The 14,443-nt window shown below is 36.6% G+C and overlaps 1 protein-coding gene across 1 annotated transcript; it reads right to left on the bottom strand.

Moving 5' to 3' along the window:
* Positions 1-1,406: 1,406 nt before the first annotated feature.
* On the bottom strand, positions 1,407-7,785 carry LOC129484727 (putative tripartite motif-containing protein 49B). The gene is made up of 6 exons (XM_055283218.1): positions 7,375-7,785; positions 7,015-7,110; positions 4,994-5,224; positions 4,259-4,281; positions 2,995-3,092; positions 1,407-1,906 (listed from the first exon to the last, which is right to left on the bottom strand). The coding sequence occupies exons 1-6, from the start codon at positions 7,783-7,785 to the stop codon at positions 1,407-1,409; spliced, it is 1,359 nt and encodes a 452-aa protein (XP_055139193.1).
* Between the last annotated feature and the right edge of the window lie 6,658 nt (positions 7,786-14,443).

Genomic DNA, 14,443 nt, shown 5'->3' with positions numbered 1-14,443 from the left:
GATTCATCAACTTTGTTGCATTCAGTGAGTTATTTATTCTCTGTTTTATAGGATTATTTTGCATATATACACCAAATTTATTTAGCTATTCTACAGTTTAAGAATATTTTGGGTCTGATTTGGAGCTACTATAAAAGTTGATGCAGTGAACAATATTGTGTATGTTGAAGTATATATAGGCGATCAGTTGACTACATTTTAGAATTAGAATATCTAGCCCATAATAAATGCTAATAGTCAGTTTCCCAAAAAGGATTTCCATTTACATCTCTCCAGCCATGAATAAATTTCATTTATTCTGTATCTTTGACAACACACACTATTGTGTGTCTTTAAATTTTGGTATTTTTGTATGGGGGACTGTGGTACAACTGGTGGATTAATTCTTACTTTTGTAAGACTAATGAAAGTGAACACTTTTTTATATTTGGCTAGTTATTTATGTATCCAATTCTGTAAAGTGTCTGTTCAGATATTTTAGCCAATCTTCTATTGAGTTCACTGTCTTTTATTTATTACAATTTAAGTATTCATCATATACATGCATTACATTTTACTTTATGTATGTTGGGGTAAATATCTTTCTCCATTACTAGTTTGCATAATGTTTTTTGAAACACAGAAGTCATCATTATCAATATAAATGAACTAATTGTTTTAATTATTAATTTGTTCCCTGGTTAAGATATACTTATGAGAATATTGTATAAGGTTCCTCTTCCTTTCAGGATTTGAATCTATCTGGAAATGACTGTGTATGGTTTGAGGTAGGAGTCAATATTTAGTTACCTTTTTTGCAATATTTAATTAATCCAGCATTGGTCTGATCACCTCGTGTATTTCAATGTAGACGAGCACACTAATAATGAAGGATTAATCATATCTGTGTTGAGAATTGCAAAATAAAGCCCAGCATAGAAGGTCAAATAATATTACCTCAAAGGACAGATTAATACAATGAAACATGATGGATAAGTGTGATATAGTTAGATAAAGAGGGAGAAAAACATTTCCCATTTATCATTGATACTTCACTCCATGTTTTTTGCATGAAGCAAGAGATCTGGACTGTCTTCAATTGATTTTAACTTCATTCAGACATGTCTGTCATCTATTATTTCACTCAGTGACAGTCAGAAATAAAGAAAAAAAAAGAGAATATACTGTATGCCATGATCATGAATAATGATTTTTCAAAAATTATTTAATAAAGGACCAATGCATATACTTTTAGTGTTTTCAGCATATTTAATAGTAACACAATAAATGAGTTTTGATAACATTAGAAGGCAATTCAAGACATAAAAGAGAGCCTATTTGTCCTGTATGTTAAGGCACAAGGAAGAGGACTTCCTCGGATAAGGGGGTTCCCACAGCATGTAAACACATTTCTGATTTGTCTCTGGTCAGAAGTGAATACAGCAAAAGATAGGCCTGAGAGGAGGTGAGAAAGAGCAATTAGGGATGGTGTATATTAGGGAGCTTTGATTAACATCAACAAAGCTCACAGTCTTAGCCTCACAATCCAGGAATAATCCTACTTGGCTGGTAGGTCTTCGGATATATTGCAGCATAAGTGGGGAGGTGGTAAAGAGACTGCATTGAATTTCATTCTTAACACACCCAAAAGGAAAGAGTCCCTCCTCTCCATCTGTCTTCTCATTCTGATGCTTCTCTTTCCAATACATGTTACAGACACCAAAAGCCCAATTCCAGGAGTCCCCCACATGGACCTCCCAGTAATATTTGCCGGAGGTGAAAGTCTGAGCACCCCATGCAAGAAAACTTCTAGGTGTTGCAGTGACATAGGGTACATCTTGATGGTCACATCCAATACACATGCTTCTCAAAATTTCATGTAGAAAGATATGACTGTTGGCCTCTTCATGATGCAGAGTAATATGCACTGCAAAAAAAAAAAAAGAAAAAGAAAACATGCATAGACATGTGTAAATAAAAAAAAATAATTGTTCTATCAGGAAGTTACTTTACCAGGAAAAGTAAGGTCATAAAGACAGTTTTGCTTGTAACTTCCAGTAAAGTATAGAGATGATTAATATTGTATACAAGACAAACAAAACCCTAACCACAGATATTATATTTTTTTTGAAAACTTACATGTTGAGAGCCAAATGTGAGATCAACTTCTTGCGATCCAATTTTCAAAGTAAAATTTACACATTTTATGCCCTAAATGCTATGCTGTTATCAAGATCATTATTTAGAAATGTTTCTTATTCTTAAAAACTAGTGCTATCATTATGGAAAGAAGGTGAAGATTTTCACTTACTCAAGAACTGCTCTAGGTATCTGGATAAACATCCATATGTGCACGTTATAAATGATAATTTAAAACAGATCTCTGCAAAATCTTTGACCAGACTCTCTGTGGTCCTCCAAGCTAGCTCTGGGCTGAAGCTGGATTTTAGAATTAACATGTAGCTCTTCATATTGCAATTAAACTGAAGTTAATTTCATTTGTAATTCTACTTGTATTCACAAAATGATTTCTTCCTTTTAGCTTTACCCATTAATTCAAATGTTTGCAATATATGAATAATATATACACATTAAAAAAATACAAAACCCCCAAGAATCTCCAGAAAACTATATTCCCGCAAAGAACAGTTCTTAGCAGTTCAAGTGAATATACTAAAGAAATGTACAGTTTTGTATTTACCATTAAATAATTCACCATCCTGAGCATTATTTCCTTTGCTCCTTTTGTAAATTTTCTACCTACTCCTTTTTCCCGTTATATAATTGAGTACATATTATGCCAGAAAGTATTTCTTTTTCACTATCTTTCAAACTTCATGCTATAAAACTGACTATAAATACAGACACAGATACCAAACAGTTGCATGGTTATATTGTTCACTTATGTCTTAAAAGAAGTAAAATATTTGATAAAATATGAAATATTACCTATATGATCTTAACAATAATAATATTTACATAAAGTGGGAGTGCTGACTATGGGTGGAGACTTACCTCGGAATTGGTTGAGCCTGTCCATCAGTCCAGTGATGGGCCCTGTACTGAGCTCCGGATTCAGAGGCTGGGGCATGTGCAGCAGCACGGACTCAGTCCTGCAAGGAAAAACCTGCAGTTACAACATCTACAGCCATAAAATGAATAAAAATCACTATTTGTATGTAAAAGACATTTCATGAGAATCTTTTGAAAGCATACATTTGATAATTCAAAAATTATTACTTCCTTTTGCAAATTAATTCTTTACAGTTTCTAAATTTTAAAGCATGGTGGAAAAGTCTAAGTCAGAATTCAATCTGATCCTTCTTTTTTTTTGCCCCAAATGTGTAAGGTTCCTCAGCCTTATGGCTTTGAGAATACTTAGAAATGAAATTCTGAATTCCACTTCTTGGCAGACTCCTCTGACATTTTTGTCTGAAATAGCCGGGTTCTGGGGAGACTGATGCATCCACTGCTTCCTTCTCAAGATAAAGACTGGAAACTTGTTCTAGGCAGGGAGATCTGCCTTTTAGCAAAGAACTTCCCTAGAGACTTATATTTCTAACACTCCACAGTTTTTTTCAATCCATTTTTCAGAACTGTTAACTGATATGTATATATGTATAAAAAACCAAACATCAACACTTTTTCACTGGTAAAATACTTCCTCCTCTTCTTTCCTGCTTCCTCTGGTGACTTTCTCACCATCCACAAAACAAAACTCTTATCCTTCTCCTGTGCAGGCTTTTAAGTAATAAAAGAAAATCGGAGCTGGCCACGGTGGTTCACGCCTGTAATCCCAGCACTTTGGGAGGCCGAGGCGGGTGGATCATGGGGTCAGGAGATAGAGACCATCCTGGCTAACACGGTGAAACCCCGTCTCTACTAAAAATACAAAAAAATTAGCTGGGTGTGGTGGCAGGCGCCTGCAGTCCCGGGTACTCGGGAGGCTGAGGCAGGGGAATGGTGTGAACCTGGGAGGCGGAGCTTGTAGTGAGCTGAGATCGCGCCACTGCACTCCAGCCTGGGCAACAGAGCGAGACACCATCCACCCACCCAAAAAAATCAGGAATAAAATTGTTTGTTTTAGTTCTCTCTTCTTTTATTCATTTATTTTCATTTATTTACTTTGTGGCTTTGTCTTTTAAGGTGTGGGAACGAAAGTAGATGCAAAAAAAGTGGTATCAATATCTTAATTATTTATGCCATGAGTTTAATAGAGCCTGCTTTGATATTCGTGGCATCTTAAATAACATATGCTGAAATCTAGGTACACACTCACCTGTGTAATATGTCTCCAAAAGCCTGAAAAAAAAAAAAGAAGAAGAAGAAAGATTTAGTGCATTTCACAAGATGCATCTTTCACTAAGTTCAGTGTGAGATTTGTACTCAGTTTCTGAAGATATTATTCACCTACCATCTTCTCTTCTGGAAAGCATTTTCTATTTCTTCTGTAATGAAAAACCCAGTCAGTTGTATTGTCATTAATTAACGTCCTGGGAAAGTCTGAGTCTTGAAGACATCCTCTAAACAAGTGAAGGGAGAAGAGGTCCAGAGGGTCTATGCTCTGTGTTAACCACGAAAAACCTACGCAGTCATCTTTAGCTGAACCTGTTACCCAAATGAGTGTACCCCAAAATAATGTTAACACGAACCTAGATTCCTAAAACTTCTGATTTTGCCATGTTTCCAAATTAACCTAAATGTAAATGAATCACTCTTTTATACATGTTTAACAACCCAAAGTTTATTATTGAATTAGATTGGGAATATTTCTTGGGGCTGTTACCTTGACCATTCCATAAAGTTTTGTGGCTGGTGGATAAAGTAGGAGGACTTTTGGCCTGGTGGAATCCCTTGGTGGGGCTATACTCTCCCAAAAAGTAGCATTAGTTATGTGAATGTGTTTTTGGAAACACATCATGGAAATAAAGATAGGGAGATGGATTTCAGCTATGAGGAAAATACTTATACATGTGAATATTCAAAAACCTGAAACCACATTGTGAGTTTGTACCTGAAGTAGCTCCACATCTGGTTTATGGCACATTTCCTTCAGCTCCTCATACATTTCCCTTAAAATCTCCCTCCTATGAGCCATTTTGGCTTTACTTAAATGAAGTTGATGAAAAATATCTTTCCCCTTCTTTTTCAGCATCTCCAAATTATGTTTTTCTTCTTCATGGTGAAATGCAGGCATCTTCTGATACTCGGCTCTAATTGCTTCTAGCCTTAAATTCACATAATCCTGCAGTGATAATGGGTTAGTCAATAGAGAAATGTACTTATTCCTCTCCTATTAAATCTCATGGATTCTTTTGGCTCTCGAACATCCAATACTTTAAACCTCAGTCTTACCAGTTCTTAGAATCTACAAATTTTGTTCCTTTCCTTTCTTTCTGCATAAGGATCAACATAGCTCTATCTGACCAATTACATTAAATTTATTCAAGATAATGTGTTTTCTAAGAGAGTTGGAAATAAAAAAACACAATTCGAATTTCTCTATTCCAGCCCATGTTTATGGAAAAATAAGAAAAGTTCATGCTTAAGAGTTGGAGTATAGAGCTATAGTTACTAGAAAGGAAACAAATATTTCTATTTCCGAGATATGCAACAAGTTGCTTAAACTCATTGTATATAAAATGACCTTAGACTAACATGTCCAGCTAAATGCGTTTCACCCTGCAAAACCTATCCTAATAAGGCTGCATTTATGATTTGGCCATCTTTGTCTCTCTGAATTCATTTCCTTCCATTCTTTTTCTAAGTCATCCCAATCTGAAACATAGACTTCTTTGTGGTTCCTCAGGCCTCCAAATGTACACAAACTCAAAATTACTGCATATACTGTTCTCTCCAACTAGAATTACAAATATATATATATATATGTATATATAAATAAATAAAATATATGTATACAAACACACACACATACATATACATATATATATACACACATACTTATATATACACACTCGTTGTCCACATATATATCCACACACACATTTGTGTTCCCCCTCCTCTTGAAAACTTTGTTTCAATTTGAATTTTTCAGTGAGTCTTTTTTCTGACCACCCTATTTAAAACTCAGACACTAATCTCTAGTTTCTGGCCTCTATTGTCCTTTTCTACTTCCCTGCTTGATTACCCTCCAACAAAAAACCTACCACACTCAAATACATCATGTATTGCATATATTTGCTTATTGACCACTTGACTCTCTCATTTGGATTGTATCATTTGTGAGGACAAAGGTGCTTCCTTTCTTCTTTACTAGTATATTTTCTAATTTAATATTCAACATAGACTAGGTTCTCATGAAATACTTTTCAACAAACTAATATTAGCTATCATACACTCAAAGTACACACCCACAAAGAGAAAATTATTTTTAATATTTTTCTGAAGTCCTCGGAGTTCTCCTTATATTTAGATACTAGTTCCCACATTTCTGGCATGTTTACATGTCTCCCTCAAGACACAAATCCGTATTTCTCACCACTTTTCTCATCATATGTTATGTATTATTCCACATTAATTAGTTGAGATTCTTAATTTCATGGTTGCCCTAGATTTGTCCTGTCAATTTTTCTGCCTCAAATTATCCATACAATTCCAAATACTACTTGCACACCAGCATTCAGATTAATGCTGACCGACACTCAGAAGTTTCAGTTGAGCATTCCATGACCGCCAAATAACTCTTATGCCCAGCATTTATCCAACCAGCACATATAGATTGCTGTGAGATGGCCCAGTTTCTTGGATCTATTGGTGTATAACTACAGGTTTGTATGAAACAAACCAGCATGCTTTGGGTGACATCAGTGGTTTTCTTAGAAATCTTACCTAACAGGCATACTATTCTATATAAAAATGAGGCCACATTTTCTCAATGTTTTCTCTCACTTTTTTTTTTTTTTTTTTTTTACTGAATCCCAGAAACATTACAGTTTGATATCAAGTTCCTATTTTAAGAGTCACCCATTTGCCCACCATAAGTTCCTGGAGAAGGTAGAGTAGTACAGGACTAACCTTCCAGTGTCTGGTTCTGGTGGTTTCCACATTCAGGTTACTGTGATTTTCACAAGCTTTTTCCCATAAAGACTGCATTATCTGTAAAAGCTTCTCCTGCAAAAGAGCCATAAATTGAAGCACCAGTGCAGACCATGACATAGGGAGGGGCCCAGAATGAGAGACAAATAAGCCCCTAGTAAATGGCATTTCCTTTGTTTCCCTTCATGTTTGTCAAAGCCCGGAGGTTGGAAACTAAGAAAGCCCAAACAGAGCTGCTTAAAGGGACTCAGAGTTGGCTTTATCCAATCTCCAAGAAAAGAGACCCACAGGAATTTTATGCATCCTTTAGAGAAATCAATCTTCAGACGCATCACTTACCCGGTGTTCCTCAGCAGCCGACTCAATGGGACAGTGTTTGTGATCCCGGTGCTCCTGAGAGCTGGAGCACAGCAAACAGAGCAGGCTCTTGTCCACTTCACAGAACATCTTCTTTGTCTCCCTGTGAGTGCCATACATTTGCTCCTCAGAGCTCAGGAATAGCCAGAGACTGGCTTTTCTGGCAAGAGAAGCCATCTTCTTCAAATCAATGTTAGTTTTGAGGTTTCTCTGCTGTGTTGTCTTTATGCATTCAAAGCACTGAGTCAGAATTGGGATGTCTTGCCAGTTGAGGTAGAAACAGGGCCTGCAAAAGCTGTGCCCACAGTCTATGGTGACCGGGTCTATGAAGTAGTTCATGCAGATGGGGCAGGTGAGTTCCCTCTGGAAAACTTTCAATATTCCAGAATTCATGTTTCTGAAGAAGAAAGAGCAACATGTCATTTTGGTGTCTGGGTTGATGAAAAGCTTCTGAGCATGTGGAGATAAGTGATAGCTCTAGTTTCTTCTCTTGCCAGTGTTCATTAAAGCACAGCAAACTATTTCTTCTGTAACAAAAGTAAAAATCTCACACAGAGAGTCTCCCGGCTTTATAGTAGATATTACTGACTAGATGACTCACAACCCCTTCTATTCCTGGTTCCTGTCTGTAACATAATACTAATCTATTCAATTTCCCATTTCTCAATGTGCATCTGGAAATTGGGTTTGATTCTAAGTGGCCTAGAATAAGTTGTAGTTGTTCCTATTCTTCTTTCATGTAACTGCTGAATGAGTATGAAAGAGTGGGAAAAACTGCCTTGGCCAAAGAAATATGAGAAGATGGCTAGAGGGTCTTAAGACATATTTTTAGAGAGAGACACAACAGTGGGGCAGCAAACCACCATGGCACATGTTTACCTGTGTAACAAGCCTGCACGTCCTGCACATTTATCTCAAGACTTAAAATAATATAAAATTAAAGTGAAATAAAAAACCAAAACCAAAAGAAAATAGAAAAACCAATCAACCAACCAAATAAACAAATAAAAAACAGCAATTAAACCAATTTAGGTTGAATAGAAGAGAAAAAATAATTAAAGATATTGGGCCTTTTTATTTTCTCGTGGATTAAATTAACTTCTCCTAGGGATACCCAAACTCTGAACTAACATACAGTAGGATTTTTGTTAAACTTAAAGAGGTTTAATTATATTTCTATGGTGTGATGGTGAATTTTAGGTATCAGTCTGACTGGATTAACCAACATCTAGGGAACTGGCGCAGCATTGTTTCTGGGTGAGTCTGTGAAGCTGTTTCCAGAGGAGAGAGACACGTGAGTTGGTGAGCCGAGTGGGACCATCATCCCTCAATGTGCGTGGGCACCATTCAATCAGCTGGTAGCTCAGACAAAAGGAAAAGGCCAGAGAAAAGGCAATTTCCTCTTTCTTTCCCCTGAAGCTGGTTCTGAGGCTTTCAGCCTTGAGCTCAGTCAAGATACCGGTATCCTCAGGACATCAGCTTAAAGACAGCCTATATTTGGAACTGCTCAGACTCCATAATCAAGCAAACGAATTATCCTGATGAATTCCCTCTCGTGTAGAATCATGTGTAGCTTGAGGACAGATACATGTTCTGAGAAATGTGTAAGGAGGTTTTATTTATTTACTTTTTGAGATGGAGACTCACTCTGTCACCAAGGCTGGAGTGCAGTGGTGCAATCTCGGCTCACTGCAACCTCCGCCTCCTGGGTCAAGCGAGTCTCCTGCCTTAGCCTCCTGAGTACCTGGGATTACAGGAACATGCCAATACACCCGGCAAATTTTTTCTTTTTTTTTTTTTTTCCAGTAGAGATGAGGTTTCTCCCTGTTGTTCAGGCTGGACTTGAACTCCTGGCCTCAAGTGATCTGTCCACCATAGCCTCCAAAAGTGCTGGGATTACAGGCATGAGCCACTGCGCCTAGCCAGGCGGTTTTATTGTTTTGATATGATAGAATATACTTATACAAACCTTGGTGGTATAGCCTGCTACACACCTATGATATACAGTACAGTCTATTGCTCCTAGACTACAAAACTGTACAGCATGTTCTGTACTGTATACTGTAGGCAATTGTAACACAGTGGTAATTATTTAGTATGTAAACATATTTAAATACAGAAAAGGTACAGTAAACATACTGGTATTACAATCTTATGTGACCACCATGTGTGGTTTGTGGTTGACTGAGACGGCTCATGAATGTATCTCTACATGTATACATATACATCCTATGATTCTGTCTGTCTGGAGAGCCCTGACTAATACATAAACTATGGTCTTTGGCAATTTTAAGTCCTTTTCTTCACTCTCCTTTCTTTGATAACACTGCTGAATTTTAGTGAAAGAAATGAAAAATCTTAGAATTGTAAATATTCTCCAGAGGTCATCTAAGTCATTTTAAGGAATTTTTCATAGTTTAATAAGACTAAGACTCAAGAGAGATGGCAACCACCATCACGTATCAAATTATATGTTATATATTTATTTGGTCAAATAATGTGTTTTGATTTCCAAACTAGGATATTTTGTGGAGCTTTCTCATTTTTTTCAGTTTCACTATTTTGCGTCTCTCATCATTACCTTACTAATTTAAACTTATGTCTAAATGCTGAATGAATTAATTAACATTCATTAACGTTTTCTCAATTAAATTGTATAATATTAATACACTCATTACACATATATTTACACACACCTATGTGTACATACACGTATAAGTATCAACTCCATTTATTCATTATGCATACATATCTGTTGCAGCAAACACTAGATATTTCTATTTTTTCAAAACTATATTGAAGAATGATAGAAAATGCAAAATAACCACAATTAGTATCCTCATAATTCATAAAATCTATAGCAAGAATATGAATTACAAATGGCATCATTGTGTAGATTTAAGATAATGAGATATTTTTAACTCTCCAATTTATTATTTTGTAAAGGAAAGAAGATATAATTTTATCAATATAAGTTTCACTCACCTCTGGATTATTTGAATGTTTCCCATGATGATTCTTCGAGAAATAATTCTGTTAAGTGTTCCTCAAGGTCAGGAGCTCATTCACCGCAGTACTGAATTTCAGAGGTCACCAAAATACAGCTCCCTCTAAGCGCGCTCCTTCTCCTTTGGAGAAAACTGAGCTTGTCTCTTCTATGTCCTTTTATAAGAATCTGTGAAGAGCACACCCAGCTCTTTAAGTGGGTGGAGTACTGAGAAAGGTTGAGAATAAGATGATTAGGTTTATGCAGTATGTAGATCACAATTTTGCACCTCTGATTAAATTATCATCACTTCTTAAAAAACCATGACTGAAATGAATCATATGTAACATTAATCCTATCAGATTAGACACACAGTGGAAATCAACTAAGATGCATTTTATACTGTTTATTGAGTTTCATCCAAGATACAGGCATTCCTCTAAGTTTGTCTATGCCACAAAGTCCAGTTTCATTCTCCTACATGTGGCTTGCCAATTATCCCAGCACCATTTGTTGAATAGGGTGTCCTCTCCGCACTTTATGTTTTTGTTTGCTTTGTCGAAGATCAGTTGGTTATAAGTATTTGGGTTCATTTCTGGGTTCTCTATTCTATTCCACTGGTCTATGTTCCTATTTTTATACCAGTACCATGCTGTTTTGGTGACGAATAAAGGCCTGGAGTATGGGGATGTAATGCTCAGCGTCCAGAGAGTCGGGTGCAGCAGCACAGCCTCATCCAGCAATTAGAGAGGGGATAGGAACAGAGAAAGGTGGGAAAGACTAGTGGCAGGTTTAGGAAAGGAACCAGAGCCCTTTGTTGGGTCGAAATGGGTGTGGAGGGCGATTCCAGCTTGTCTTCTGCAGCATGAATACCCTGACCCCCTGCCACAAACAGATATCTACACACAGCAGCATTCCTGTGACTGAGATTCTTGGTTATTTTCTTGCTTGATGCAATTTTCTTGCTTGAGTCAATTGATTTACTCCCGGAAAGTGGTGTAAAAATTGGTTCCTAATAAAATTTGCAATTTGAAAATATTCTATTTGAAGCAGACGAATGGTTAACAACTTTGGAAAACCTATATTTGCAATGTGTGTCTAATCTGATAGGATATACATTACATATGATTCATTTCAGTCATGGTTTTTTAAGGAGTGATCATAATTTAATCAGTGGTGCAAAGGTGTGATCTACATACTGCATAAACCTACCCATCTTATTCTCAACCTTTCTCAATACTCCACCCACTTAAAGAGGTGGGTGTGGTCTTCACAGATTCTTATAAAAGGACATAGAAGAGACAAGCTCAGTTTTCTCCAAAGGAGAAGGAGCACGCTTAGAGGGAGCTGTACTTTGGTGACCTCTGAAATTCAGTACTGCGGTGAATGAGCTCCTGACCTTGAGGAGTACTTAACGGAATTATTTCTTTGAAGAATCATCGTGGGAACCATTCAAAGAACCCAGGGGTGAGTGAATCTTATATTGATAAAATTATATCTTCTTTCCTTTACAAAATAATAAATTAGAGTGTTAAAAGTATCTCATTATCTTAAATCTACACAATGATACCACTTGTAATTCATGTTCTTATTATAGATTTTATGAATTATGAGGATACTAATTGTTGTTATATTTCGTTTTCTATCATTCTTCAATATAGTTTTGAAGAAATTGAAATATCTAGTGTTTGCTGCAACAGATATGTATGAATAATGTATATATGGAATTGATATTTATACATGTATGTACACATAGTTGTGTGTAAATATATGTGTAATGAGTGTATTAGTATTATACAATTGAATTGAGAAGACGTTAATGAATGTTAATTCATTCATTCAGCATTTAGACATAGCTTTAAATTAGTAAGGTAATGATGAGAGTTGCAAAATACTGAAACTGTAAAAAAAGAGAAAGCTCCCCAAAATATCCTAGTTTGGAAATCAAAACACAATTTTTTGACCAAATAAATATATAAGATATAATTTGATACGTGATGGTGGTTGCCATCTCGCTTGAGTCGTAGTCTTATTAAACTATGAAAAATTCCTTAAAATGACTTAGATGACCTCTGGAGAATATTTACAATTCTAAGATTTTTCATTTCTTTCACTAAAATTCAGCAGTGTTATCAAAGAAAGGAGAGTAAAGTAAAGGACTTAAAATTGCCAAAGACCATAGTTTATGTATTAGTCAGGGCTCTCCAGACAGGCAGAATCATAGGATGTATATGTTTACATGTAGAGATACATTCATGAGCCATTTCAGCCAACCACAAACCACACATGGTGGTCACATAAGATTATAATACCAGTATGTTTACTGTACCTTTTCTGTATTTAAATATGTTTACATACTAATTAATTACCACAGTGTTACAATTGCCTACAGTATACAGTACAGAACATGCTGTACAGTTTTGTAGTCTAGGAGCAGTATGCTGTACTGTATATCCCAAGTGTGTAGCAGGCTATACCACCTAGGTTTGTATAAGTATATTCTATCATGTCAAAACAATAAAACCACCTTGCTAGGCGCAGTGGCTCATGCCTGTAATCCCAGCACTTTTGGAGGCCGTGGCAGGCAGATCACTTGGAGCCAGGATTTCAAGTCCAGCCTGGCCAACGGGGAGAAATCTCATCTCTACTGGAAAAAAAAAAAAAAAAAGAAAAAATTTGCCGGGTGTATTGGCATGTTCCTGTAATCCCAGGTACTCAGGAGGCTAAGGCAGGAGACTCGCTTGACCCAGGAGGTGGAGGTTGCAGTGAGCCGAGATTGCACCACTGCACTCCAGCCTTGGTGACAGAGTGAGTCTCCATCTCAAAAAGTAAATAAATAAAACCTCCTTATACATTTCTCAGAACATGTATCTGTCCTCAAGCTACACATGATTCTACACGAGAGGGAATTCATCAGGATAATTCGTTTGCTTGTTTATGGAGTCTGAGCAGTTCCAAATATAGGCTGTCTTTAAGCTGATGTCCTGAGGATACCGGTATCTTGACTGAGCTCAAGGCTGAAAGCCTCAGAACCAGCTTCAGGAGAAAGAAAGAGGAAATTGCCTTTTCTCTGGCCTTTTCCTTTTGTCTGAGCTACCAGCTGATTGAATGGTGCCCACTCACATTGAGGGATGATGGTCCCACTCGGCTCACCAACTCACGTGTCTCTCTCCTCTGGAAACAGCTTCACAGACTCACCCAGAAACAATGCTGCGCCAGTTCCCTAGATGTTGGTTAATCCAGTCAGACTGATACCTAAAATTCACCATCACACCATAGAAATATAATTAAACCTCTTTAAGTTTAACAAAAATCCTACTGTATGTTAGTTCAGAGTTTGGGTATCCCTAGGAGAAGTTAATTTAATCCACGAGAAAATAAAAAGGCCCAATATCTTTAATTATTTTTTCTCTTCTATTCAACCTAAATTGGTTTAATTGCTGTTTTTTATTTGTTTATTTGGTTGGTTGATTGGTTTTTCTATTTTCTTTTGGTTTTGGTTTTTTATTTTACTTTAATTTTATATTATTTTAAGTCCTGAGATAAATGTGCAGGACATGCAGGCTTGTTACACAGGTAAACATGTGCCATGGTGGTTTGCTGCCCCACTGTTGTGTCTCTCTCTAAAAATATGTCATAGGATCCTCTAGCCATCTTCTCATATTTCCTTGGCCAAGGCAGTTTTTCCCACTCTTTCATACTCATTCAACAGTTATATGAAAGAAGAGTAGGAACAACTACAATTTATTCTAGGCCACTTAGAATCAAACCCAATTTCCAGATCCACATTCAGAAAATGGGAAATTGCATAGATTAGTATTGTGTTACAGACAGGAACCAGGAATAGAAGGGGTTGTGAGTCATCTAGTCAGCAATATCTACTATAAAGCCGGGAGACTCTCTCTGTGTGAGATTTTTATTTTTGTTACAGAAGAAGTAGTTTGCTGTGCTTTAATGAACACTGTCAAGAGAAGAAATTAGAACTATCACTTATCTCCACATGTTCAGAAGCTTTTCATCAACCCAGACCCCAAAATGACATGTTGCTCTTTCTTCCTCAGAAGC

This window comes from Symphalangus syndactylus, chromosome 6 (genome assembly GCF_028878055.3).
Source record: "Symphalangus syndactylus isolate Jambi chromosome 6, NHGRI_mSymSyn1-v2.1_pri, whole genome shotgun sequence".
NCBI classification, from domain to species: domain Eukaryota; kingdom Metazoa; phylum Chordata; class Mammalia; order Primates; family Hylobatidae; genus Symphalangus; species Symphalangus syndactylus.
Note: the sequence above shows the minus strand (reverse complement) of the source record. Positions and strands in the feature narration are given on the sequence as shown.

What these genes read in the sequence shown, in the direction of transcription:
- LOC129484727 (XM_055283218.1), bottom strand. Translation starts at nt 7,785, where the DNA reads ATGAATTCTGGAATATTGAAAGTTTTCCAGAGGGAACTCACCTGCCCC. An exon ending in CCAGAACCAGACACTGGAAG is followed by an intron (nt 5,225 to 7,014) that starts GTTAGTCCTGTA and finishes TTATCACTGCAG; the next exon opens with GATTATGTGAATTTAAGGCT. An exon ending in CAGATGTGGAGCTACTTCAG is followed by an intron (nt 4,282 to 4,993) that starts GTACAAACTCAC and finishes TTTTTTTTTCAG; the next exon opens with GCTTTTGGAGACATATTACA.